At 33.5% G+C, this 24,085-nt stretch overlaps 2 protein-coding genes across 4 annotated transcripts; one reads left to right on the top strand and one right to left on the bottom strand.

Annotated features, from left to right (window-relative positions):
* Positions 1-4,495: 4,495 nt before the first annotated feature.
* LOC133311988 (uncharacterized) lies at positions 4,496-8,947 on the top strand. 3 transcript variants are annotated; one of them, XM_061513130.1, is made up of 6 exons: positions 4,496-4,699; positions 5,217-5,293; positions 5,655-6,116; positions 6,402-6,779; positions 6,858-6,925; positions 8,631-8,947. In XM_061513130.1, the coding sequence occupies exons 1-6, from the start codon at positions 4,627-4,629 to the stop codon at positions 8,827-8,829; spliced, it is 1,257 nt and encodes a 418-aa protein (XP_061369114.1). In that variant the 5' UTR covers positions 4,496-4,626; the 3' UTR covers positions 8,830-8,947. The 3 variants fall into 3 exon arrangements, with proteins under 3 accessions (XP_061369114.1, XP_061369113.1, XP_061369112.1); XM_061513129.1 differs by having other exon boundaries at positions 4,564-4,793; XM_061513128.1 differs by having other exon boundaries at positions 4,564-5,293.
* Positions 8,948-11,762: 2,815 nt separating this feature from the next.
* LOC133311989 (O-fucosyltransferase 9) lies at positions 11,763-23,315 on the bottom strand. The gene is made up of 10 exons (XM_061513131.1): positions 22,633-23,315; positions 22,182-22,254; positions 21,859-21,926; positions 20,474-20,562; positions 19,214-19,411; positions 14,890-15,094; positions 13,607-13,774; positions 12,605-12,772; positions 12,262-12,452; positions 11,763-12,057 (listed from the first exon to the last, which is right to left on the bottom strand). Exons 1-10 carry the CDS (start codon positions 23,005-23,007, stop codon positions 11,889-11,891), a joined length of 1,704 nt encoding a protein of 567 aa, XP_061369115.1. The 5' UTR covers positions 23,008-23,315; the 3' UTR covers positions 11,763-11,888.
* Positions 23,316-24,085: the final 770 nt, after the last annotated feature.

Below are 24,085 nucleotides of genomic sequence, written 5' to 3' on the forward strand. Positions count from 1 at the left end.
TGTCATTCCCATGTCAAAATTTATTTTTTAAGTTTTGTTTTGCTCGTTGATGCAACTTAGGGAGGGACCCATTTTTTTATTCCGTTATCTAATGGTCATGTAGTTTATTGTAATGCCGGTGCAAGGTTATTTTCAATCTGCAATTTAGGTGTGACTTCCAAATGTGATTATTGCGATTTGGTTAAGTGCATGGGTACTAAAAGTAATAAAAGTATACTGAGTACGATATTATTCTCACGTGGATTGATTTTCAATTACTAGTTCGCTAACAATAATTTAGTTGGATAATCGAATTTGAGATGAAAAAAATTAAAATTAAAAACAAGCAATAACATTCAATTTCAGAATTAAAAGGAAGAAAGTAAAAAGATGAAAGTTTTTGTTATAAAAAAAAAAAGATGAAAGTTTTGAAAATTAAGAAAGAACTTAGTTAAGGTTTTAATTTCTCCCAATATCCTTATTATGTTATGGATTAAACAATCAAGTAACCGTCCTTAATATAATGTCAATCGATCCCTCTAAAGTAATTAAGGTTCAATCCCTTGTTACCTTAATTCTATGTAATCTTAAAAGAATCATAGTTTCCCGGTTGTTCCCCAAGAAAACATGCATTAACAAGAAGAATCTAAAGATTCCATAATTACCCTATGTCTATCCCTATATCACAAAGATTATGATGAATTTATCAAATCAAGGTTCATGCACCAGCATCCCTATTGTCATACAATTCTCCTAAATCAATTTACGAGGAGCAAACCCACACATATAGTGAATATACTGACGCATATTTTTGTCATACAATTCCCCTAAATCACTTTTACATAAAAAAGTTGTTTGTATGTTAAAATAAAAAAAAACACTTTTTATATATAAAATTACAATAAAGGAGAGATAAAATAACATGATCGTAAGATAAGGAGAGATAAAATAGGTATGATAGGATAAAGTTAAAAGTGCATTTTAAAAATTTATATTATTTTTTTCCAAAAAAAAAATTATATTATCTTTTAATTTCTGCTTTTTTCAAAAGCAACCAACTACTGGCTATAAAAAAAAGCAGTATTTTAACTTATATTTTAAAATTTGTTTTTTTAAAAAGTTGTTATTCAAACATATAAAAATTCTCAAAAAGACTTTTATTTTAAAAAAAACAACTTTTTTAGGAATAGAAACCCATCCAAACAGGCACTAAATAGGTTTCAACTTGCTTAATCATGCTCTATCACACCGAAACAGTGCTCTAAATTATTGACTCCCTTGAATCCACACGCCTGTATTATTTCTTCAGCCACTACACATAAAGTGATACACCCAATAATCGTATGAAATAAAAGTAAAGTTTTCTTTATTTTTAATAAACGATTCAATTAGGATTTTATATTTAAATAAACTAAAAAACATTGGTCCCTTTAAAGGATCTAATTTTATCTCATTTTAGAATCAACGGTTATGATATATTAGATTTTATTGTGAATTACTAATTAATTAATAAATTTGATCCAATAAATCATCATTGTTGATTGACGAAAATCAACGTTTAAGATCTAAAATGACACAAAATTATATCATTTGAAAGAACAAACATATTTTCCTTAAATAAATCAATATTTGATAGGATTTACATTTACGTGTTTTATTTTATTTATTTGAATATTTTAATATAATTATACAATATTGAGATTTTGTCATTAAATATTTGAATTATTTTGCTAGAAAAAATATTAAATTATTATTGATTCAAATTTAGTGTTTTTTTTAAATTTAAATGTATTAATTTATTTTTATTATAAATATTCCAATCGATTCATTGCTTCGCGATCAGTCTGATTCGGGGCGGATTTAGGATTAAGGTTTTAAACTTCTCTCAAAGATGGTATTGGGGAGGATCGAACACATCTCTCACTCCACCTGCTCAACTCCCATGTAGGGGTGTAAATGGGCTGGGCTTTGGCCATCCTGGCCCAAGCCTACGTAAAAAAAATTCAGCCTATCTGGCCTACTAGCCTATTAAAAGCTTTATTTGTAGGTCAAGCTCGACTCATTTTCAAAAATAAGAAAGCCTGACATGGCCTACAGGCCTTGTAGGCCTCCCACTGTAGATACTAAGCAAAAAAAAAATAATTGTATAGAGCAAAAAAAGTTCCATTCATGCATGCAATAGTACTTCTCATAAGAAAAAAATGACAAACAAGAAAGAGTCAACATAATACCTCAGCTCTAGAATGTATATCATAGATAAATAGAGTCAAAGAAATGGGGAAAATAAGAAAAATACAATTACTCGATGCTGAAATAAAGTCTACAAGAGAAGGTCATTCATCTAAAAATCTTTAAACCACCATCAAGACAAGGGAAAGAAGAGTATTATTGAAAGATCTTCATCAGTAACATCATAATCCAGCAAGGTACCCATTGCTCCATGGTATTAAGCTGCAACAACATGTAAAAGTTGGAGACATTAGACAAGTTTTCCTTTCATAAAATAAAATAGCACAAAAGGTAAGAGATATTGGTATTTGGTACTTTGCGTCTTTGCCACATAAAATAAATATTATTTTATTATTTTATTTTAATAAATTAAATAGGCCAGCCTACAAGGCTGTAGGCCAGGCTTGACAAAATTGGCCTATGCCCTATTTGTTAAAAAAGTTTTTTTATAAACCTAGCCTACTCTACATTTCTGAAAGGCCGGGCCTGGGTCAGGCTCAATGTAGGCCGGACCGTAGGTTGGGCTAGGCCAGCTGGCCCATTTACATCCCTACTCCCATGCATCAACTGAGCTATCACCATTTGATGTATTAAAAAATAATTTGAAACAAACAAGAATTATTTGTGATATTAATTATTATTTAACTCAATAAAATAAAATTATAATAATTATATTATTTATTATCTTAATTATTTTTATTTGTCATACAAATTAATGGAGATATCATACTTAAAGGCTACCATTTCTTACTACCTCAATTATAGTCATCAAATTAAGATTAAGTGCATGATTATTGTTTGATATAAATTTAAGTAAATACCCTTTTTGGTCCTCAGCAAATTTCACGATGCCTGTTTTAGTCCCTAGCAAATAAAAATGCCCATCGTGGTCCCTAAGAAATTCAAAATGGACTCATTTAGTTGAAATCGTGGTCCCTCACAAATTCAAAAAAGATCCATATTAGTCCCTAAAAGGACTAAAATGGGTCCATTTTGAATTTCTTAGGGACCACGATGGACCTTTTTATTTGCTAGGGACTAAAGCGGGCATCGTGAAATTTGCTGAGGACCAAAAATGGTATTTACTCTATAAATTTCTTCTTTTCTCTCTTTAATCACTCCCTCTACTCCCTGTCTATTTGGTGGCGACTGTCTAATAATCATAAGAGAGGGAGCAAAAAAATGCTTAATTTAGTTGATAATAACTATAATCTTACCCACTTTTTTTTTTTTTTTTTTAAATAATCTTACCCACTATTTAATAGTTATGAGAATAGAAAAACAAGGAAATAAAAATAAAATAAAAAGTGAAGTTCGATGCCACGTAAGAACATCCGATAATCACAAGATGGGTCCATCCTGATTTAATCACGTTATATCCTAGCATGATCACATACTAGTTGTTTAAAATGTGAACTTCTCATATAATTAAATTAAGGGTTTTATAAGAGTTATGTTGTAGAAAAAGTGATTGTGTTATGTTATAGAGATTCGTTTTGCGTGCCGAAGTTTTTTTTTTTTTTTTTGCTGCGGGCCCCACAAAATGTTGTGTGTGTAGGAAAATTTTTGTAGTCATGTTAAATGATAGATGATAAACCCTTAAATTAAATAAAAAAATCTTAAAACGGTGATATGTTTATAAAGATATTGAATTCACTAAACATGAAATCGGAAAAAAATAAAATAAGGAAAATTGTTTTGAAACAAGAAAACTGTAAAAAGAATATAATGACGACTTTAATATTTTTATATTGAATATAGATAAGTTGTCTATGTTTTTTCTCAAAACGAAGTTATTTTGGGTTAAAAAATGAAAAAATTTTAATGATAAAAATTATTATAATCTTGAAATAAATTATTATTATAAAAATATCTTAATTTTTACCTCAAAACGATCTTATCTGCATTCATTCATTGTAGAAAAAATAAACCCTATAATAATTTCAAAATGAGAATATTATTCTTATAATTTAAAAGTTTTATAATTTTTTATAATTTATTTTTTTACCGTTAGTTTTTGATAATCTAACGATTATAATTTATTGAAAATTAATAATTAATAATAAATATAACATGATAAGTCATAACTATTAAAACCAAGAAATAACTCCTCACATGCGAAATTATAAAAAGTCCAATTAACGGAAATTAACAATATAAAAATAGATTCGAAGAGATTGTAAAATTTGTAGGTTATAGTGTAACACTCCTCTTTTAAAATAATAAAACAATTCCGTTAATGGATATATGTCTTTTCAATTTTAAATACAGTCTCTGCAACAGTGTCTCCCAGAGAGTCAGAGAGAGAGAGAGAGAGAGAGAGACTAAAACCTAAAACCCTTTTCGTTACAGCTTCCCGCCCTCATCCTCATAATGTCGGAAACCACACACAGCAAAATCAACACACTTTACTGAAATATGCATAGAAGAAGTTATGCAGAAACTTCTGCGCCCAACTTCTTCTTCGGTTCCAATCTTCTCTGTATCTGTGGTTAGCCCTTTTCTCTCTTTACCCCTAAACCCTTCAAAAGGTTCTAACTTTGCACCCTCAAGGTCAATGGCAGCAGCAGCAGCACCTGTAGCTGGTTCATCTCTGGCTTCTTCGCTCACAAAGAAGAACCCTTTCACTCTCAAATCCACTTTATCTTCTCACTATTTGACACCTTCTTCCAACACTTGCTGTGTTTGTAGGTGTCTAACCCACAATAGGAGTAGGACCTCTTGGGTTCTCCCTAAGCACTCTTCAAATGGGTCCTTGCATTCGGGTTCAGACGGGTCTTTTCTTACCGACCCGAACCCGAACCCTGAGACGAACCCTGACACTGACCCTGACCCTGACCCTGACCCTGTTGAGGGTACAACAAACGATGATTGTGTAGAGAGCAACGACACAAAGGAGAAGAAACCCTTGAGCTTCAGATTAAATAGGAGGCAAAAGGGTTCTTCTTCTTCTTCTTCTTCCTCTCCCATACCATCAAATCCTGATTTGTTGGCCATTCCTGGTGTAGGTCCCAGAAATCTCAGAAAACTCGTTCAGAAAGGTATTGCTGGTGTTGCTGAACTCAAGCAACTCTACAAAGATAAGGTATCTCTCTCTTTTAAAATTTTGTTTGTTTCTTACCTTTACTATGCTCCATTTAGGGTTTAGGGTTTTTTTTTTCTTTTCTGAATTTAGCTTTGATGAGTATGTTCCAGCTGAATTTAGTCAATTTATAGGAATAATGTGAGTTACACATGCCACGGTCTGTAAATGTTTGTTCACTATTGCTCCATTATAAATATTACTAGTTAACTGCCACAAGTTCTTACAATATTTTAAGGCTAGGCTATCCATTCAAGTTGATTTGATATCAGAAAAAAAGGAGAGAGAGAGAGAGAGAGGATGTTTTTTGGATTATACTGAATTTTTGATAACTTTCTTTGTTTTGATGGTTCAATTGCTACAGTTCTTTGGCAAATCTAGTGACAAGATGGTTGAGTATTTACAGAGTTCTGTTGGAATAATCCACAAGAACCATGCTGAAAGTATAACTAGTTTTATTAAAAAGAGTGTGGATGAAGAGTTGGAAGATAATTCCTCATCTGTGCAGCCTCTTCAGAAGAAACGACTTACATTCTGTGTTGAGGGTAATATCAGTGTTGGTAAGACTACCTTCCTTCAGAGAATAGCTAATGAAACAATTGAATTGCGTGATCTTGTCGAGGTGGTTCCGGAACCTATTAGCAAGTGGCAGGATGTTGGACCTGACCACTTCAATATTTTGGATGCTTTTTATGCTGAACCACAAAGGTATGCCTACACCTTTCAGAACTATGTATTTGTTACACGGGTGATGCAGGAAAGAGAGTCATCTGGTGGAATCAAGCCTCTTCGTTTGATGGAGAGGAGTGTTTTCAGTGACAGGATGGTGAGTATTTCACCCTTCAGTCTTTTTTTTCTTGTTCTTCTTTTGATGGTCCTTCAGTTTTATTCTTTGTCTTTGGTTTTGGAGGGAGGGTGTTAGGTCACTTTTTTTTTTCACATATCAATACAGCGTCTTCTTTGAATGTGTTTTCAGTTAGAAAATGATAGCAATTGATGGGTTTGAAATTGTGCAGTTCTTTCCTTTTCCTGTTTGAGTCGATTTGAGAGGAAGGAAATCCTGTTTTGAGAGTGTAAAGGCTTATATATTTTATCTCACTGTTCAACAAAGGTTTTTGTACGAGCTGTTCATGAAGCCAATTGGATGAATGAGATGGAGATCAGTATTTATGACTCATGGTTTGATCCTGTTGTATCCTCCTTGCCTGGACTTATTCCTGATGGTTTTATCTATCTTAGGGCAAGTCCTGATACTTGCCATAAGAGAATGAAGTTGAGGAAGAGAACAGAAGAAGGTGGAGTTTCCCTAGACTATCTCCGTGACCTCCATGAAAAGCATGAAAGCTGGTTATTCCCCTCCCAAAGTGGTAATCATGGAGTATTTTTGGTCAATAAGCTACCCCAGCATGTTGACAACTCTTTACATCCTAATATAAGAGACCGTGTATTTTATCTGGAGGGTGATCACATGCATTCAAGCATTCAGAAGGTACCATTTTTGGAAATCCCATGTCTGAATTTATGATTTGTTATAATAGACTGGCTTAATCATTTTAATTACAAGCAGGTTCCTGCACTGGTTCTGGACTGTGAACCCAATATTGATTTCAGCAAAGATGTTGAAGCAAAGAGGCAGTAAGATAACTATTTCTTACTCAGATGTTTGTTTACATTTCCGTAACATGGAGTAAACTTTCGTTCCATTTGATGCCTTTTTGTCCATGTTAGAATATTATGATTTTTTTTGTCCTTGGAGTTTTATTATGGCAGGATTGTTATTGAGCTATGCTTGTACTAGTTGTATGTAAGGTTTCCAATTATAAGGTATGGGACTTAGAATCCCACATCTGAAGTATGGGATTCCAATTTAGGTGTTATATGGACTTGGGCTTTCCCTCTACAATGGCTAGCTTTTGTGGTGTGGTTCTCCCAAGGTTCAGATTATTTGGTATTAGAGCCTTCCCCATGTCTCTCTGTTGTAAAGTGAACTGTCATTGTTGTCTTTGCCTGGGACTAGTCAAGGGACTAATGCACAGCCAGGCTTAATGGCCGCTAGGGCTATGGAGCCTGTTGGAATATTAGGTTCCAACTGTAAGATATGGGACTTGAGTCCCATATCCGAGGTATGGGATTCCAATGTAGGGTTTATATGGAGTTGGGCTTTCCCAACACAATGGCTAGCTTTTGTGGTGTGGTTCTCCCTAAGTTTGTATCACTGTGCGACACTAGTGATTGATCCAGATTGTTAATACTGATATTATTGTTCATCAAACCATATCAGACTTGTGGTTTTTCTTGTCTTGTTTTTTTGTTAAAATAATCAAATTGCAATTTGATGGCTACGCTCATTTCCCCCCAATAAAAAGGTCTGTTTATTGTTTTTCATAAGTTGTTGAACTTGGTGAGTAGGAGGTGATTGGCTTTTTGTTTCCACTGCCATTGAATTAGAGGCATGAAGGGGAAAAGTAAAGCATTAGTTTTATTTTACATGCATCTAAACTTTAAAATATTGCACATACTGCTTGTTTTGTAATTCTCCCTAAGATTATAATAGGATTAAAATGTTGTTTAGGACACACATGCATACACAATTAAGAAAGTGGGCTATATGTAAAACAAATTTAGCGATTAATTGGTATGTGACTATTCTGGTGTTTTGTATTTTTGTGTCCAACGTGTCAGTCAGCTTGAGAAACCAATGTGGCATGTGTGAAGTGTATTAGGTGTGCTTAGGCTGAATGGACTCCTGGACTGTATTGGTATGATGCAATGGGTGCCTTAGTTGTGCAAGGAGCATGTTTTTATGTTACATGAAATTAGACATTGTATTACTTCAAAATATAGCTAAATATTACAGTTTTGGGATCCATTACACTTCTAGAGTCATGGATTTGTATCCAAACTCGTACAAATTACCATTTATATAAATAATGTTAACAATTTTAATTGCACTTCAATGAATATAATTTTGATATGAACTTGTACAAATTACCATGAATACAAATTACTTCAATGAATATTAATCTTAATTGCTATCTTTACAAATTTTGTACTTCTAATTTAATGTCATTCTGCACATGCAAATCCTTAACTTGAGTTTTCACTGGTTCTTTATAGTGGATTTAGTGAGTGAAATGTTACATCTTCAGTAATTAATATAATCTGGAAATAGATACCTAGGTAACCAAGTTCTCTTTAATCAGTAAAATTCTAAGGGTGCTACTATGCTAGTTTTTAGAAATCCATTGGTGAGAGACTTATCAACAAGAATATACTGCATTAAAATAATAATCTCTTGATTCCTAATGCATGGTGATTTTTTGTTTTGCTTATGGTGCAGATATGCACGCCAAGTTGCAGAGTTTTTTGAATTTGTGAAGAAAAAGCAAGAAGTTCCATCAAAGGAGGCTGTTGAAGGGCAACCACAGGTGGTGCTACCTCATGAAGGTGGCTTGTGGTTACCAGATGGAAAGCCATTTCCCCAGTCAGCTCTCAAACCTTTGGACTTCAGGCGAGCAATGTCATTCAGGTCTGGCTAGTGCCAAGATATAGTAATGGCCTCTTCACTATGTTTCACGTTTTTCTTGCATGTAAAGGTTTTCATTCCGGACCTTGACTGATGTAGAGATACTAGAATTTATGGTTGCTTTGATAATATACTGCTTCTTTCTTGATTTTATATATTTTTTTCTTTGATTACAAAGATGGTCAGCGTGTCAGGTTTGAACCTGGGAGCTACCTTTTCTAAAAAGCATAAAGAGAAATGTTTGAATACATAAAAAGAAAGAAAGAAAGTTAATCTTAACATATTTACACATTTTCCCTTTACTGATAAATTAATACGTTGAGATTATAAACAACTTGTTGCGGTTACCTTCAAATAGTTAAAGTCAAAATTCAAACTACAATTTTAGTTGCTTTGAATATTTCTATACTTTTTTTTTTTAACAATTTTATCTTTTGTATTTACTTTTTCAAGTAGATTTATACCCATGAATTAAACCAACGCATTCAAGCAATCATTCTTCTACAAGTCGTTACTAAAGTATCTTAAACACGATCGCTTTTAACCTAATAACCGAATTGCCTTTTTCCCCCCCTTCTTTTTTTGGTATATAAGTCAACTGCTTTCAAACTCGAATTAGACCGAATGACTCTTCTGCCTAAACTGCAAATTGGCCCTCAATCCTGTATATTCTACTGTGATAATCGTTTTTGTTGAATAAAAAGTGAAAACATTTCTTTCTTTGTCTTTTTTGATGCTTTCTGATGCTGTATTTGTTGTTACATATTGTGATTATTTGTTATTTTTGATCTGTAGGCTTTATAACAATTATGTTATTTAGGATATTAATCTTTGCTTGTTTTTAGAGATTTTAGCTTTAATAAGATATCCAGTTTAAGAAAATTTATATTTTTATTATGTATTTAATTAGTAGTTTTAAATATTTTTAACATTCTTTTTAGCACTGTTGTAAAACCCGGCCCGATCCGGCCGGGTCGACCCGGAACCCGGTGAACCGGTCATTGGACTGGTTCGGGTTAAGCATTGGATCGGTAATGCATCGACCCGATCAAACTCAGTCAAAACTCGGCCAAACCCGGTCAAAACCAGTGACCCTTAACCCGGTCGGGTCATGCATTTAACAAAAAAAAAAAAAAAAAAATTAAAAAATCAAAATTGTTTCATCTTTTCATTAAAAAATGTAGAACTCATTTTAATTTTTTTTTGTAATTTTATTTGCTAATATACTCTTTTACAATGACCACAAATTTCAGCTTCCAATACTGAAACAATTTGTTGAATAATAAATTAAGAGAATGTGACATATGTCATTTTAATATAGTTGAATTTGAAAAATATGAGTTCAATTTTTATTGAGAAGTATGTTTATGGAAATTTTGAGTTGAAATTTAAATTGACATAGTAATAGCGTGCATTTTTATTTATTTATGCTTCATGTTTTTGAGCTTATTTAGTGAACTTTATTTAATTCATTTTAGATATAGAGAATATAATTAAATTTATATGTTCATATATATATATATATATATATATATATATTTTATATATTTATATATATCCGGGTCAACCGGTCCGACCGGTGATCCACAAGTCCGACCAGTGACCCAGTATCCCGACCGAGTCTATGCCCGGATCAGGTTTAATAACACTGCTTTTTAGGTTACAAATATCTTTAGGTGTCTTATATGATAAGAATATTATATGAATTTCAAGAGGATGGATATTCTTACTACCAAAATTTTCTACTACCAACTCACTACCTATCTAATCACCATTGGATCAATATTTTCTCTCTTTTCAAAAACTTTTTAACATTCTCTCTATTTGATTCAATGGTGATTAGATAGGTACTAAGTTAATAGTAAAAAAATTTAGTAGTAAGAATATCCTCCCTCGAATTTCAAAGTTAAAACATTTAAGAGGCCGAAATGAAAATAATATTCTTACTACCAAAATTTTCTACTACCAACTCACTACCAATCTAATCACCATTGGATCGATATTTTCTCTCTTTTCAAAAACTTTTTAACATTCTCTCTATTTGATTTAATGGTGATTAGATAGGTAGTAAGTTAATAGTAAAAAATTTTAGTAGTAAGAATATCCTCCCTCGAATTTCAAAGTTAAAACATTTAAGAGGCCGAAATGAAAATAATAAAAAAAAAAACCATGATAGAGAGGCTCTAAATTACAAAGTAGAGGCCCAATAAGCTAGGAATAGTTGTCCTAGTCAAAGACAATTTTGGTCAACGTTAAAAGTCAACTGTCAACCTTGAGAATTGAGAATACAAAAGCCAAAACGGTGGTGCTGGAGAGTCGAAGGAATTTCCCTGATTGATAAGACAAACCAAGAGTGTTCTTGGCAGATTACTCCCTTAATAAATAACCTAGACTGCTTCTCTAGTGGGGAATGTTCTCCCTCGACTCAAGTTTCATATATTGTTTTATCAATTACTAATTATGTAGAAGTGTAAATTACACAAGACACGTAAAAGGTATAACATGTGGATTAAAAAGGTTTCACGCTACCACAATTTCGGCCTTCTTATTTGTACCAACACTTTGATAGTAAATGAACAAGAACCGCTACAAGGTAAAATGTCACTGCTCAACAAAAACACAAAAATGCTTCTTCAATGAAAAGGAACTATTTTACAATACAAAAATAATAGTAATATTTCTAATTCTGCACGTGAAATATAGTTAAAGATCCGTCTAGGCTACCAAATTGCAACCAAATGTTATATTATTTATCACATGCTAAATGAACAGCTTGGTTTAGTAAATAGTTGTCACACAAAGATTACCAGTCATCCAAAAATGAATCATGATAATCGGGTGCAAGTCTGTATCGGATTACAATAATCTTATGTACAATGAATTATGATTTCACAACTAATTTTCTCTAGTAAATAATTAAAATAAATAAGAAATTGAAGCCTTAATTTATTGCTTTTTTCAAGTTTGAATCAAACAATTTTTCTTTTTGAATTCACACTTAATGATACAAAAATAAATTACAGGTATTGAACAATTTGATTTCCTAAAGAGAATACTTTTACATCTATAGCTTTATATATTCCTAGTGTTACTACCATTTTCATTTTTGGGTTCTGCCTGTTTACACATGCAATCTGGCATAGGAAAAGTATATAGAGAACCACCAGCCTTTTTTAACTCAGTTCCCTTTTGATCACTATGGTGAAGCATATCTTTCATTTGTTGCTTGAATACTTCCCATCTGCAAAGTCAGTAAATATTAACTCATAAATTTTATAATGAGTGCAGAAGCTAATTTTTCGAATACTAGAGCTAATTATTCTCTTAGTAGGATAACAGTCTTCTAGACAAATAAACTTCATCTTCTAAACAAATATTTTATTACTTGGAGCAAAAAGCAACTGCAAAAACACATACAAACCAAGAAAGAGAGCCAAAGTCGTACCTTATATTAGGATTATCATATAAAAGAGCCAATTTTCTCTTATCAGGTTTAACTGTCTTTGAATGCCCACCATACATATATCTTCTGTGACCCATCAAGAAGTGTGGAAAATTTCCACCCTGAGTTGTAACAAATACTTCACTATGAAGGCAAACGGTATAATCAAGAGCAGCCAACCTAGATGAGTGGCCCTACATCATAAACATGAGAGTTACAGAAATTTGCTTTTTCCTTGAATCGCCTTCCTTTTCTATAAATAATAAAAAGGATTTTTCTTTTATTTTTTGTATTAAAAGGATTTTTCTTGTTTTAAATAAATAAGCATAGATCACTTCTTAATTACCATAAATTGAGAAAGCTCTTCAGTAGTTGCCAGTGTATTCTTGGTTTGTAATCGTGGAAACATCTGTTTAAGTGGTGCCATGTACTTCTGTTCTTTATAAATCTTTCCTGCTGCAACATATACTGAGGTCGTATTATCAAAACCCATGCCTCTAAGCATCATTCCTACCTACAACATCAAATAAAATGAGCTGCGAAAATCAGAACCATGACACAAATATTATTCTTACTTTAAGACCCAACCTGGCTATTTTGCCAAAAACACTCACGAAACACCCAAAAACAGATAATTGATAACAAGTGCAATAAGTCAAATGGGATTTCACTTGTGGGTATTCAGAATGATGCAGGAAATTCTTATTGTCACTTTGTTAAAAGATTGCGTTTTTTTTGTAATTTTCTATTTTAATTTTGCATTTGAATATATCCCAAGCTCAATTTTTGTATCTATTTTCTGTTTCAATGAATTTCCAGTAAACCCAATCATGGGAATCTATGATTGCTAAGTATCACATAACATTTCAAATTCGAATATTAGGAATCCTAAATTAGCAAGGAATAAAAAAGTACCAAAAAAAAAAAAAAAGTTCCCATTGAAAACCATGGGATATCTAGTTTCATGTCCTACTGCTGTCACCACTACTGCCCTCACAGCTGCCAGCATCTGATTTATATTTTTAGAAAAGAAAAATAGAGAATATTTAAAACAGAGGAATCCTATTTACAGATCAATTGGGAATCTACTATACCTGGGTATCTAATCATTTTGGAAAATGTTGCAACATAATACTTAAGATTCTGAGCACCAAAAATGTCCTTAATTCTTTCTTATCATAGAAAAAGATAAAAGGAGCATAATAGATACACCAAAAGCACAAGCAACAAATAATTCCCAAAATTAACTTTTTTTTTCAGAGAACATATTATAGCCCAAATATGAGGAAGAGAAATTGAAAACAATGAAGGGACAAGAAAGGAAGGAAAATAATGTGTATCCGCAAACCTCCAATGGAGTCAATGGGCATCTTCCATCCACCCGATTTGCACCAGGCTTTATTATCCTGTGCCTTCTTCTGAATTTACCTCGCCAACTCCTTTCACGAGCAATATCCATTTCATGTTTCTCCTCGTCCCCACCGTCATACTCACAGCATGAAAATGCAACCATATCCTTTATACAGAGAAAAACTATTAATTATAATATATAACAGATGTAAAACTAAGGAACCAAAACAGACAAGATACTCACAAAAATTGACAATAGCCTATTTATTAATTATTTGCAAAAGATACCAACAAAAAGCAAACAATGGGTATTTATAATCATACAGTAAACATGTAATCAACTCCCATCAAATAACTTATCTAGATGTAAGGTCAATTCATTAAATTATTAAAAATAACGATAACCTTTATCCTAAATTATGCTTATCCATCTACATCAATGAACCCCTTTGGGGAAACTCTACTCTGGAGAGGTAAAACTCTTGTACTATTCCAAGAGGTTCAACAAGAAGAATATTATATTCATCGGCAATTTACAGAGAGCAGTACAGAAGCCTCATGCAGGATTATCTATTGCCCAGAACAGCAAATCCACCAGCAACTACTCCAGTATGTGGTGGTGTCACTGGTGTGTAAGGGCCTCCTGAATCTGATTTTATTGTCTTTTTTCATTGAACGCCGCCCTAGAGAGATTTAATAGAAGATCTAGAAGTTTTAAAAGCTCTACATGGGCTGATTTCAGCAGCCTTCAATGACAGAAGCAGAGATGGGTGCGATTTTTGTTGCTCTTGATCTGAGCTTAGCAATAAGTGGAGGAAGAAAAGATTGTTGGTAATATCAACAAGTCTGTTGTGTGTATTCATGGCACACGGAAACTTTGCTCAACTTACAGAAAATTGGCAGAGAAAAGGCTTCAGGCACAAAGGTTTGTTTGAATTTGCAGAAGTAAGCTCTGAATATCAATTGATGCAGAACCAAGCAACTAAAACATAGGAAACTCTAAAATTGACAATGGTCTGTTTATTAATAGTTTGCAAATGATACCAATATAAAGCACTCAATTGGATATTTATAAGCTATAATCATACAGTAGACATGTAGTCGAACTCTAATCAAATACTAAAGCTAAAATAAAATAATTTATCCAGAGATAACGTAAAATCCCAAAATTATCATAAATAAAATTAACATAAATTATCCTAAATTATACTTATCCATTCTGCATCAATAATGTATCTAGTAAATCTAACATATATAAGTACATAGATATTAGAACAACACCTCCTCAAAACGAAGATGCACTGAAACATACTTCCCGTCACTTTGGGAGCTATGTTTAACCATCCGATCAACCATAATTTCTGCAAGTGTTCTTATAGTTTCTGAAAATCTAAGAGCTCCAAAATTGGCAAAGCACCTAAGCCCCTGAATTTTTGAGGGTACTGCCTGAGCTAATCTGTTGGAGAACGGTGCAATGCGAACAGCCCTGCAACAAGTATGTGCAAAGTCCTCTTAGGAGCCATAGATTATGTGGCCCAAACATGATTGTAAGAAAATAGAGGAATAATAGTAATAATAATACAGGACCACAACAAATTCAGTAGAATGACTACTTTTTTCTTCCAAACCCAGGAGAAAGGGGGGAAGGAAGGGGGTGGGGGGATCTTGTCAGCAGGGGATCATCACAAAACTAACAATCAATTCATGACTTTTCAGGCATTTAAGGTTTTAAATTCAAATCACCTACACAGTCATTTACGTATATATTATCCTACTGAATTTCTACTTTCATATTGTAAATGTGTATATGTCAGTGTTTTTGTTTACTTTGAGCCCATGCCAACTTATCTAAACAAAGTCAACAAAATCTGACCCATAAGCCTATCTGTTTTCAGATAGAGGTGTAATAACAACAAAAAAAGCCATTTCCCACCAGATCGGGCTAACTACATGGATCAAATGGCTCCATTGCATTCTGCCAAAAGTCATGTAGCATGGATTCATTGATACCTTTAACATGGTTGAGCAGTTCTGCTGCTCCTTTGATCAAACAATCAGGCCCAGCAAGTTTCCTACAGATGCTGATTTCCACTTGTTCAAAGCTTGGATAGATTGGAGGGATGCTCCATAAATGGATACATGTAGTACAGTAAACTGTCACCACCAGCAAAAAAACTAATCCTAAAACTTTGGTGGCCTTAATTTGGAAGTAACTTGAAGTGGCCAAAGTGTACAGAATGTGGTTATGAGTGCATATCAGAGGCAGAAGAAGCTTTCATTTAGGATGTAGGATGCGACAAATGAGGATTTCCACATGAGAAAAGAGAGGAAGCAGGATGTGTGAAAACAGATTACTGATGTAAATGCAGATGACAAGACCAATGATATCGTTTGTGAAGACTCTACTGGAAAAATTAAGGGTTGATACCTAAGAAGCACGGTGGGAGTATCATCTCCAACAGAATATAATACAAGGATAAAGCAAATGTTTGAAAAATTTAGCAAGTCAATGGTATAAAAATATTAAAACAAAACATATTATATATATTCCTATTACAAGGTACTAAAATTAAACAAATTTAATTCTTTTGCTGGGTAACAGATGAATTTGCCTATTTTATCATGTTTGGGCATGATTCAGAGTCATTTTTCTGTATTTTGAAACTGTAAAGAACCAATTCAACCCAAAAGCTTAAGCTGTTGGATGAGGCTACATTAATGGTTTTATTTATCTCAACACGCCCCCTCACACGAGAGCCCACTGGGCTTGAAGGGTGGACAATGCACAGGCCCATCTACCTGTGCGAAGAAAGAAATTCCACTAAAAAGAAAGTGGGAGGCAGTGAGAATCGAATCCGGGACACGAGACTCTGATACCATGTAAAGAACCAATTCAACCCAAAAGCTTAAGCTGTTGGGTGAGGCTACATTAATGGTTTTATATATCTCAACAGAAACATTTCTCTTCATTATAAGCATTTTTACATGTTTTGAAAAACAATTCATGCATTTTGACATAGTTTATAGTATCGCACGATGCATGATACGTATCGCGTGATATGATTCAATACAGAAGTTGAACGATATGAATCGGTTGCCAATATCAGAATTGGTCTTGTATCAGACTGTGAATTGCTTGCCTGTATCAGAATTGGTCTTGTATCGGACTGTGAATTGCTGTATCGTATGATTCAATATCGAATCTATGTATCGTATCACAAATTAAGATTCGAAAATCAAACAATGATTTGCGATTTTCAATTAAAAAAAATGTAGAAAGGTCATTGTTAATTAGGGAAAGGAAACTAACTATTAATTAGGGAAAAAATCAAACAAATATTCAAATTAATACACATCTCTTCAATCTTAAAAAAAAAAAAAACTCATACAAATTAAAAAAAGCAGAGACTTAAGCACAAGAAAACATAATCTCTTAGAGAAGTTTTCAAAGAGCTATAATACAAACAAAAGGAGAGAAATTGAAGGCTTAGATTGCGATTTCTATAATAATTTATATTTTAACATTATTTTTTTAATATATTTCTGAACCTTACGATTAACAATACATGATACAAAAATAGCCAAACAATACACAATATGTATTGCAAGTCAACAACCTTGCATTTCAAATCTGTTTTTGACAGTTTTCTGCAGAACATTGAGAAATCTTTTTATAAAATAAAATTTCAGAAAGAAAATATGAGAGAAGCATTACCATGCATGTTTATCTGGGAAAAAACTTCTCTAAAGTGAGTTTGTCTCAAAAGTGAGCAAGTAAGGGTGTATCCACCCTTAAGTTCTAGTGGGTTAAGATCACAAATCATTTTAAATTACATCAAGGGTGGATACACCCTTACTTGCTCTTTTTAGAAACAAGCTAATTTTAGAGGAGCCTTGTCCATGTATTTGATTGTGTACAATATAGACTGTAAAGAACCTTGGGATATACCACCCCAAAAGCTAGCTCAGCCGCCCACTTTCTCTTGTGCAATTTCTTAGCACAGGTAGGCTGGGCCTGTTGCATCATCCTCTCTTCAAGCCCAATGGGCTCTTGTGTGAGGGGGCATGTTGAGATATATAGTCTCACATTGGTTGTATGAGCAACTAATGTGGAGTTTATAAGGCCTTGGGCACTCCCACCCTTTGAGCTAGCTTTTGGGGTGGTGTATCCCAAGGTTCTTTACATGGTAACAGAGCCTCGTGTCCCGGGTTCGATCCTCGCCGCCCCTCACTTTCTTTCAAGTGGAATTTCTTTGTTCGCACAGGTAGGTGGGCCTGTGCATTGTCCACCCTTCAAGCCCAGTGGGCTCTCGTGTGAGGGAACGTGTTGAGATATATAAAAACCATTAATATAACCTCACCCAATAGCTTAAGCTTTTGGGTTAAATTGGTTCTTTACATAGACAAAAGCAACAATTTGGTGTGCTTGTGCATCTTAGGTTGACACACAAAGGGTAAACACTACCATATTTTCTTCCTGTAGTTATATACTCCGATATAATGATCAAGAGGTACACACCGTACAAACAAAAGGTCTCACTTATTAGGTATAAATTTGGTATTGGGGGCATGCAGTAATATTTTAAGTCAGATATTTTTTTAAAAAAAAGGACCTAGAGAGAAACTCTTTTTATGCAACTACATTGTTCCTTACGTCTCTCTATTATTTATACTGTACAAATGAGCTGGGTACAGCAGGTTAGTACAATATAGAGTGTTCATGGCTTGGTTTGGTTAGGTTTTGAGGAGATTTAAAAAACAAACTGATCATCATTGTTGGGTTAGATTGGTCAGCTGTGGTTCACTTTAATACAGCAAAGAGATTATCACCAAGTACTCAGAATAATATTGTTGTGTGACAGCAAAATATTCATCAAACTAGAGAAAGATTTAGATAACAAAGAACAAAGTTATAGCACAATTCAAGCACATCTAGTTAAAGAATTGACATTAGAGCATAGAGAGAAACCTTCATTGTGCGAATACATAAGTGTATTGTCCCTTACGTCTCTTTCTTATTTATACTGTAAGAATGGGTTGTGTACAGCATGTTAGTAAAATATAGTAAGTATTAAAAGTCAGTAAAGTAGTAGAACTATAGACAGCTAACTAAGTCAACAGGGATACTTTAGTAATTTTCTGTCACTTGTTTGGGACCTAAAATCAGGTATTGTGTCTATGTACAGGCTATGGATTGTTAAGTCCATTCCTTGAGCTGTTTTTTATTATAAGGATTTTATTTATGTTAATGGAATGTAGACTCCTTGTTCCCAAGTTATGACTAATCCAATTTAAAAAGTCACATTCAGCTATCAAAACATCAGTGAATGGAGAGATTATATTATATTCAGGGAAACCCAAGCTGCCAGACATGTGATGCAAATCATTTTTGAGTTGCTGATATATAATATATATTTCTAACTTCCATTTTAAAAGTCATTATGGCATATCATTTTACGTCTTTAGCATTTGGAAAATATGTAATTACTATTAAGATTAATTGTTAGTTGAAAAGATAATACAATTTAATACAGCTGAAACGACTTTCAAGCCAGAAGTGGAAGCCAACTGCTGGTGAGGAAACAGAAGATAGAAAGGCACACACCTCATTTCCAAAAGCTGAGGAAGGACCTTCTGAAGATAGTGAGCTGAACTAGACCAAGCTTTTACTCTAAGATTGACAATGTTACTTATGTTATTGTCAAACTGTTGAAGTATGTCATCTGGGAGTTCTCTTACCACACGCAAACGATTTCCAAGTGTTTGTATGAAGAAATTTTCATCGAAAATGTCACCAAAGTTGCTGCCAGATAATAAGACGCAGCATATGTAAATTTTCTAATTTATTAATACATAAACAAGGTTGCAAAGTATTTGCATGGATTAGAAAATGACCCTTCCATGAACTTTAATTGAACAACAAGAAAAAAGAAATATATATGAAAAGAAAACTTCCATATAGGTAATTATAAAATCCAAAGGGTTCAATGAGCAAATACTCTATGTTCTATATATACAAAACTTAACCAATGTTGCACGTCAGATGTCTCAGTTATACCCAAGAACAAGAAGGAGTCAAACCAATCTATCAAAAGTAGTTCCTTTAAATTCACTCTGATAAGCCTGTGGTAACTAATGTATAGACTCTCAATTCAACATTTGTGACTGTTACTTATGAGTCTGGCATCTGTAGTAGTAAGTTTAAGATAATTTCTGAAGTTTAAAATATGCAAGTGAATGTTGCTACTACCATTTTCAACATACATGGTATTAGAAACATAAAAAAGCAGAAGACCCAAAACTCAAACTGAGATTTATGCACTGCCTATCTATTTTCATTTCCAAAACTTATCAATTTGTCTGCAGAGATAAATTATAGAGAATGGAGGTCATAAGTAAGAATGCTGAAATCATGTATTGTGGAAAACAGAAGGATGCTATACATAGTATCTAACCTCAAAACTGATAAATTGTGAAAGATTTGCCTTCCTATGCATACATTACAATCCTAAAATTTGAAGTCCATTCTAAAGATTTTTATCTAAAACGAAATCAAAATAAAAGATGACATTCCATCCTCATACCCTTTAACCTTTCTGAGCTGAGATCCTATCTGACCTATCCTGCATGTGAGCCATATAAATGGTGGACCTAAAGGAACTAGAATGATGAAATATGATCCATTTTTCATATTCAGACTCCTAATATGTGAACGATACAGTTGAAAAAAAAAAATTAAAAATAATAATAATAAAAAAGTCAGAGTTACAGCAATGGGATCTGACAGACATTAAACATGAATAAATTAAACAAACACCATAATTACGTTACCAATTTTTAAATTAAGCATAACAAAAGAAATTACCTTGAGTCTCGCCATACACTATTTAAATGAAATATTGGAATAACAAGAGTTGCATTTAATAGTCCAGCCACAGCAACTGCATCACATATCTGTATAAAGAGTAGTATAGTAAGTGCCAGAACAATCTGGAGTCTGGACATATGATGCCTTGTGGACAGCAATCCACAGCATCGATGTCCTTCATCTAATTTCATTAAGCATATATGCCTGACAGTCTACCACCATACTTCCATTCAGAGCAAAATTATACAACAACAACAACTGGAGAAAAATATTCACAAACATCATAAAGCAAGCTCTGGATAGAATTCATTAGGCATCTGTTTTTAAAAACAAATAATGGTTGTAGAAAATCACCATTAACAGCATCCCAATCCCTCCTACCTATATTATTTCAAGTTTCCTTCCACCCATTCATAAGGGACTTCAATCTTAATGGCACATTTCATACATGGAATGGTGATTCCTTGTAATGAGAATGGAATGGCCATTACCAGTCTAGTTTGGTAGCAATAGGAATGTTCGGTACATGGAATCCAAGTTAATCTAAATAACTTACATGCCCCTCATGAGAAAAACAAAGTCTTTTCTTGTGTTTATCTTATATATGTAATATGAATGAAGAGTCTCGAGAGTAATGTCAAGTTTATATATTTATTTATTTACTTGTTAGAGAAATATAATATAAAAACATTAATTGCCCTTCACCTAATAGTTTAAGCTTTTGGGTTGAATTGGTTTTTTACATTGTATCAAAACCTCTATGACCAAGTGGCTACAGGTTCGATCATCACCGCCCCCATTCTATTAAAAATAATAATTAAATATTGTGGAGTTTCTTAGCACCAGTAGGCAAGACTTGATGCATTGTTCACCTTTCAAAACCAATGGTCTTTCGTGTGAAAGTGCGTGTTAGAGAAATATAATATAAAACCATTAATTGGCCTTCACGTAATATGTTTAGCTTTTGGGTTGAATTAGTTCTTTACATCACTTGATAAGAAAAACCATTGCACAAAAAACAAGAGCTATGTTGTATTATTTGTGAGAAGAAAAATGAAGTGTGTAAAATTTTAGTAAGGGTAACAGTAGACATTTTGTAAAAATGTATGAGGGTTTTTGGTTTTCCGATTTCATAGAGCATGAAATCCCAATCCCACCTCTCTAGGAGGGACTGGAATTCCATGCTTCATTCATGACTATGTGGAATAAGGCCTCTAATTGAATTTGCATTACATGTCTTTTTTTTGCAAAAAAAATCTGAGAATCCCTCATTACATGGAATGTAATCACTATTCCTATGTAGTATGTACCAGACGTGATGTAAGACTTCCAAATAAACAAACCAGTAAAAATGAAATATTTGGTCTTATCAATAAGCATACCGACAAGCGTTGCTGATTCAATCCACCGTTTGCTTCAATTATAAGGAACCCATTTGACTTTGGCAATTCTAAAAAATAAAAAAAAAATTAGGGAAAAAAAGGAACAAGAAAAAGTTAGCTAATTCCTTTAACAAAGATAACAAGGACACAAGATAAAATAATCAAGATTCCTGATCAAAGAGTGCACTTGAAAATAAATAGAATGGGAAAGCCACTATGCCGAAGAATTATATTTGACTAAAAAAAGTTGAAAATCTATGCAACAAGCAACTAAAAAACAAATTTTCAGAACTTGATGATTTCTCTTCTAAAAAAGCAAAGACCTGTTTCAGGAACACTTTTGTTAGCACAAGGCTTCCACTCTCTATGCTCCTTTATATTCCATGCTTCCATCAACTGCATGATTTCCATCTCAGATTTTCAGTCAATCAATTCTAGTCATCACTAAATGTCACAAGCAGTCTAATAACAAATGGATGTCAAACTATGAAATTACGATGACAGAAAATTTATTCAATAACTGATTGTTTATCAATGAAAGTACTAGAGCAGAGCCATATCTCAAATGCCTTTTAAACCGATGCATAGAGTCCTGGCAAGCAGTTTAAATTCAATTTCATATAAACAATTGGTAAGACAACTAAAAAAAACAAGTGTTATTGACAATTGCAGTCGTTTTCATTTTCAAACATTGATTGAAGTAACAAAAGGCAAACTGCACTAAACGTGGAAGCTAAAATAAAAGTTCCCCAAAAAGAAAGAAAGATTGAGTACCACATTGACAGTTCCATTGGCAGTGTCAGCCTCCATGAAAGGCCATAGTTTTTCAAAGACCTGAGGACTCCTATAAACAGAACCCGGAGGAGCACGCTTGCGTAAAACAACAACACCATTCTTTATACTCACATTATCGAAGCTCAGCGAACCCATATACAACAACATCCCCGAAATATACAACAATGGCGCGAACAAAAGCAAGCCTCGCCTTCTGAAAACCGTTGACATGATAACAAACAACAACTTCTCCATTGAATTATTCTCCTTCAATGAACCTTTGCTACTCTTGCTCCGGCCATGGCGGAACCGTGGTGATGACGGTGGCGAATTTTGAGAACGTGCTGCTCCTCCTAGGCGGCTATACCCATGCATTTGGATTCGAATTGAGATCCAGGAGCAGGATTGATTATCACACAAGAAGATCCGAAATTGAGCTTGAAAAACAACGCGATTTTGCGCAGCGAGAATTCCGAGAAATTGGGAAGTCAGCTACGTTTGATTATAAGGATACAATGATTGAATTTGAGTGCAGAAGAATGCAAATCGTGTAAGAGTGTGTATGTGTGTGGTTGAAATGGAAAGGGAACGGCGAAATTTGAGCTTTCAAAATTTTTTATAATAAAAATTTTCCCGAGAAAAGGGAAAGATTTTCTCGGAGCGAAAATGCAGGAAAAAGAGGCAGTGCGTGGGATGGTAGTGGTATTAGTGGTGGGGAAGATGAGCTCGATGTTGAAGGATGAAGAGAACTAACTAATAAAGAAGATCACGTGCTAAGCGCGTGCACCTAGGGGTGTCAACTGTCAGGCTGGCCCAGTTCAGTCCAGGCTCGGCCTTTCAATAAAGTAGAGTAGGCTTAGACTTATAAAAAAGTTTTTTTAATAAATAGGCCATAGACTAATTTTATCAAGCCCGGCCTAGAGCCTTGTAGGCTGACCTATTTAATTTATTAAAATAAAATAATAAAATAATATTTATTTTATGTGACAAAGACACAAAGTACCAAATACCAATATCTCTTACTTTTTGTGCTATTTTATTTTATGAAAGGAAAACTTGTCTAATGTCTCAAAATTTTACATGCCGTTGCAACTTAATACCATGGAGCAATGGGTACCTTGCTGAATTATGATATTACTGATGAAGATCTTTCAATAATAATCTTCTTTCCCTTGTCTTGACGGTGGTTTAAAGATTTTTAGATGAATGACATTCTCTTGTAGACTTTATTTCAGCATCCAGTAATTGTATTTTTCTTATTTTTCCTATTTCTTTGACTCTATTCCTCTATGATATACATTCTAGAGCTGAGGTATTATGTTGACTCTTTCTTATTTGTCATTTTTTTCTTATGAGAAGTACTAGTGTATGCATGAATGGAACTTTCTTTGCTTTATATAATTATTTTTTTTGCTTAATATATATAGTGGGAGGCCAACAAGACCTGTAGGCC

Source organism: Gastrolobium bilobum, unplaced genomic scaffold (assembly GCF_033153095.1).
Source record: "Gastrolobium bilobum isolate Gb01-03AN ecotype WA unplaced genomic scaffold, APGP_CSIRO_Gbil_v1 utg26293, whole genome shotgun sequence".
NCBI classification, from domain to species: domain Eukaryota; kingdom Viridiplantae; phylum Streptophyta; class Magnoliopsida; order Fabales; family Fabaceae; genus Gastrolobium; species Gastrolobium bilobum.

Bases quoted from the DNA above. Each gene is read 5' to 3' on its own strand.
- LOC133311988 (XM_061513128.1), top strand. From the start codon at position 4,643: ATGCAGAAACTTCTGCGCCCAACTTCTTCTTCGGTTCCAATCTTCTCT. The intron at 5,294-5,654 runs GTATCTCTCTCT...CAATTGCTACAG, and splicing joins AGCAACTCTACAAAGATAAG to TTCTTTGGCAAATCTAGTGA. The intron at 6,926-8,630 runs GTAAGATAACTA...CTTATGGTGCAG, and splicing joins GATGTTGAAGCAAAGAGGCA to ATATGCACGCCAAGTTGCAG.
- LOC133311989 (XM_061513131.1), bottom strand. From the start codon at position 23,007: ATGCATGGGTATAGCCGCCTAGGAGGAGCAGCACGTTCTCAAAATTCG. The intron at 19,412-20,473 runs GTAATTTCTTTT...ATTATCTGGCAG, and splicing joins AGTGTATGGCGAGACTCAAG to CAACTTTGGTGACATTTTCG. The intron at 12,453-12,604 runs GTAATTAAGAAG...TTTATGATGTAG, and splicing joins AAGAGCTTTCTCAATTTATG to GGCCACTCATCTAGGTTGGC.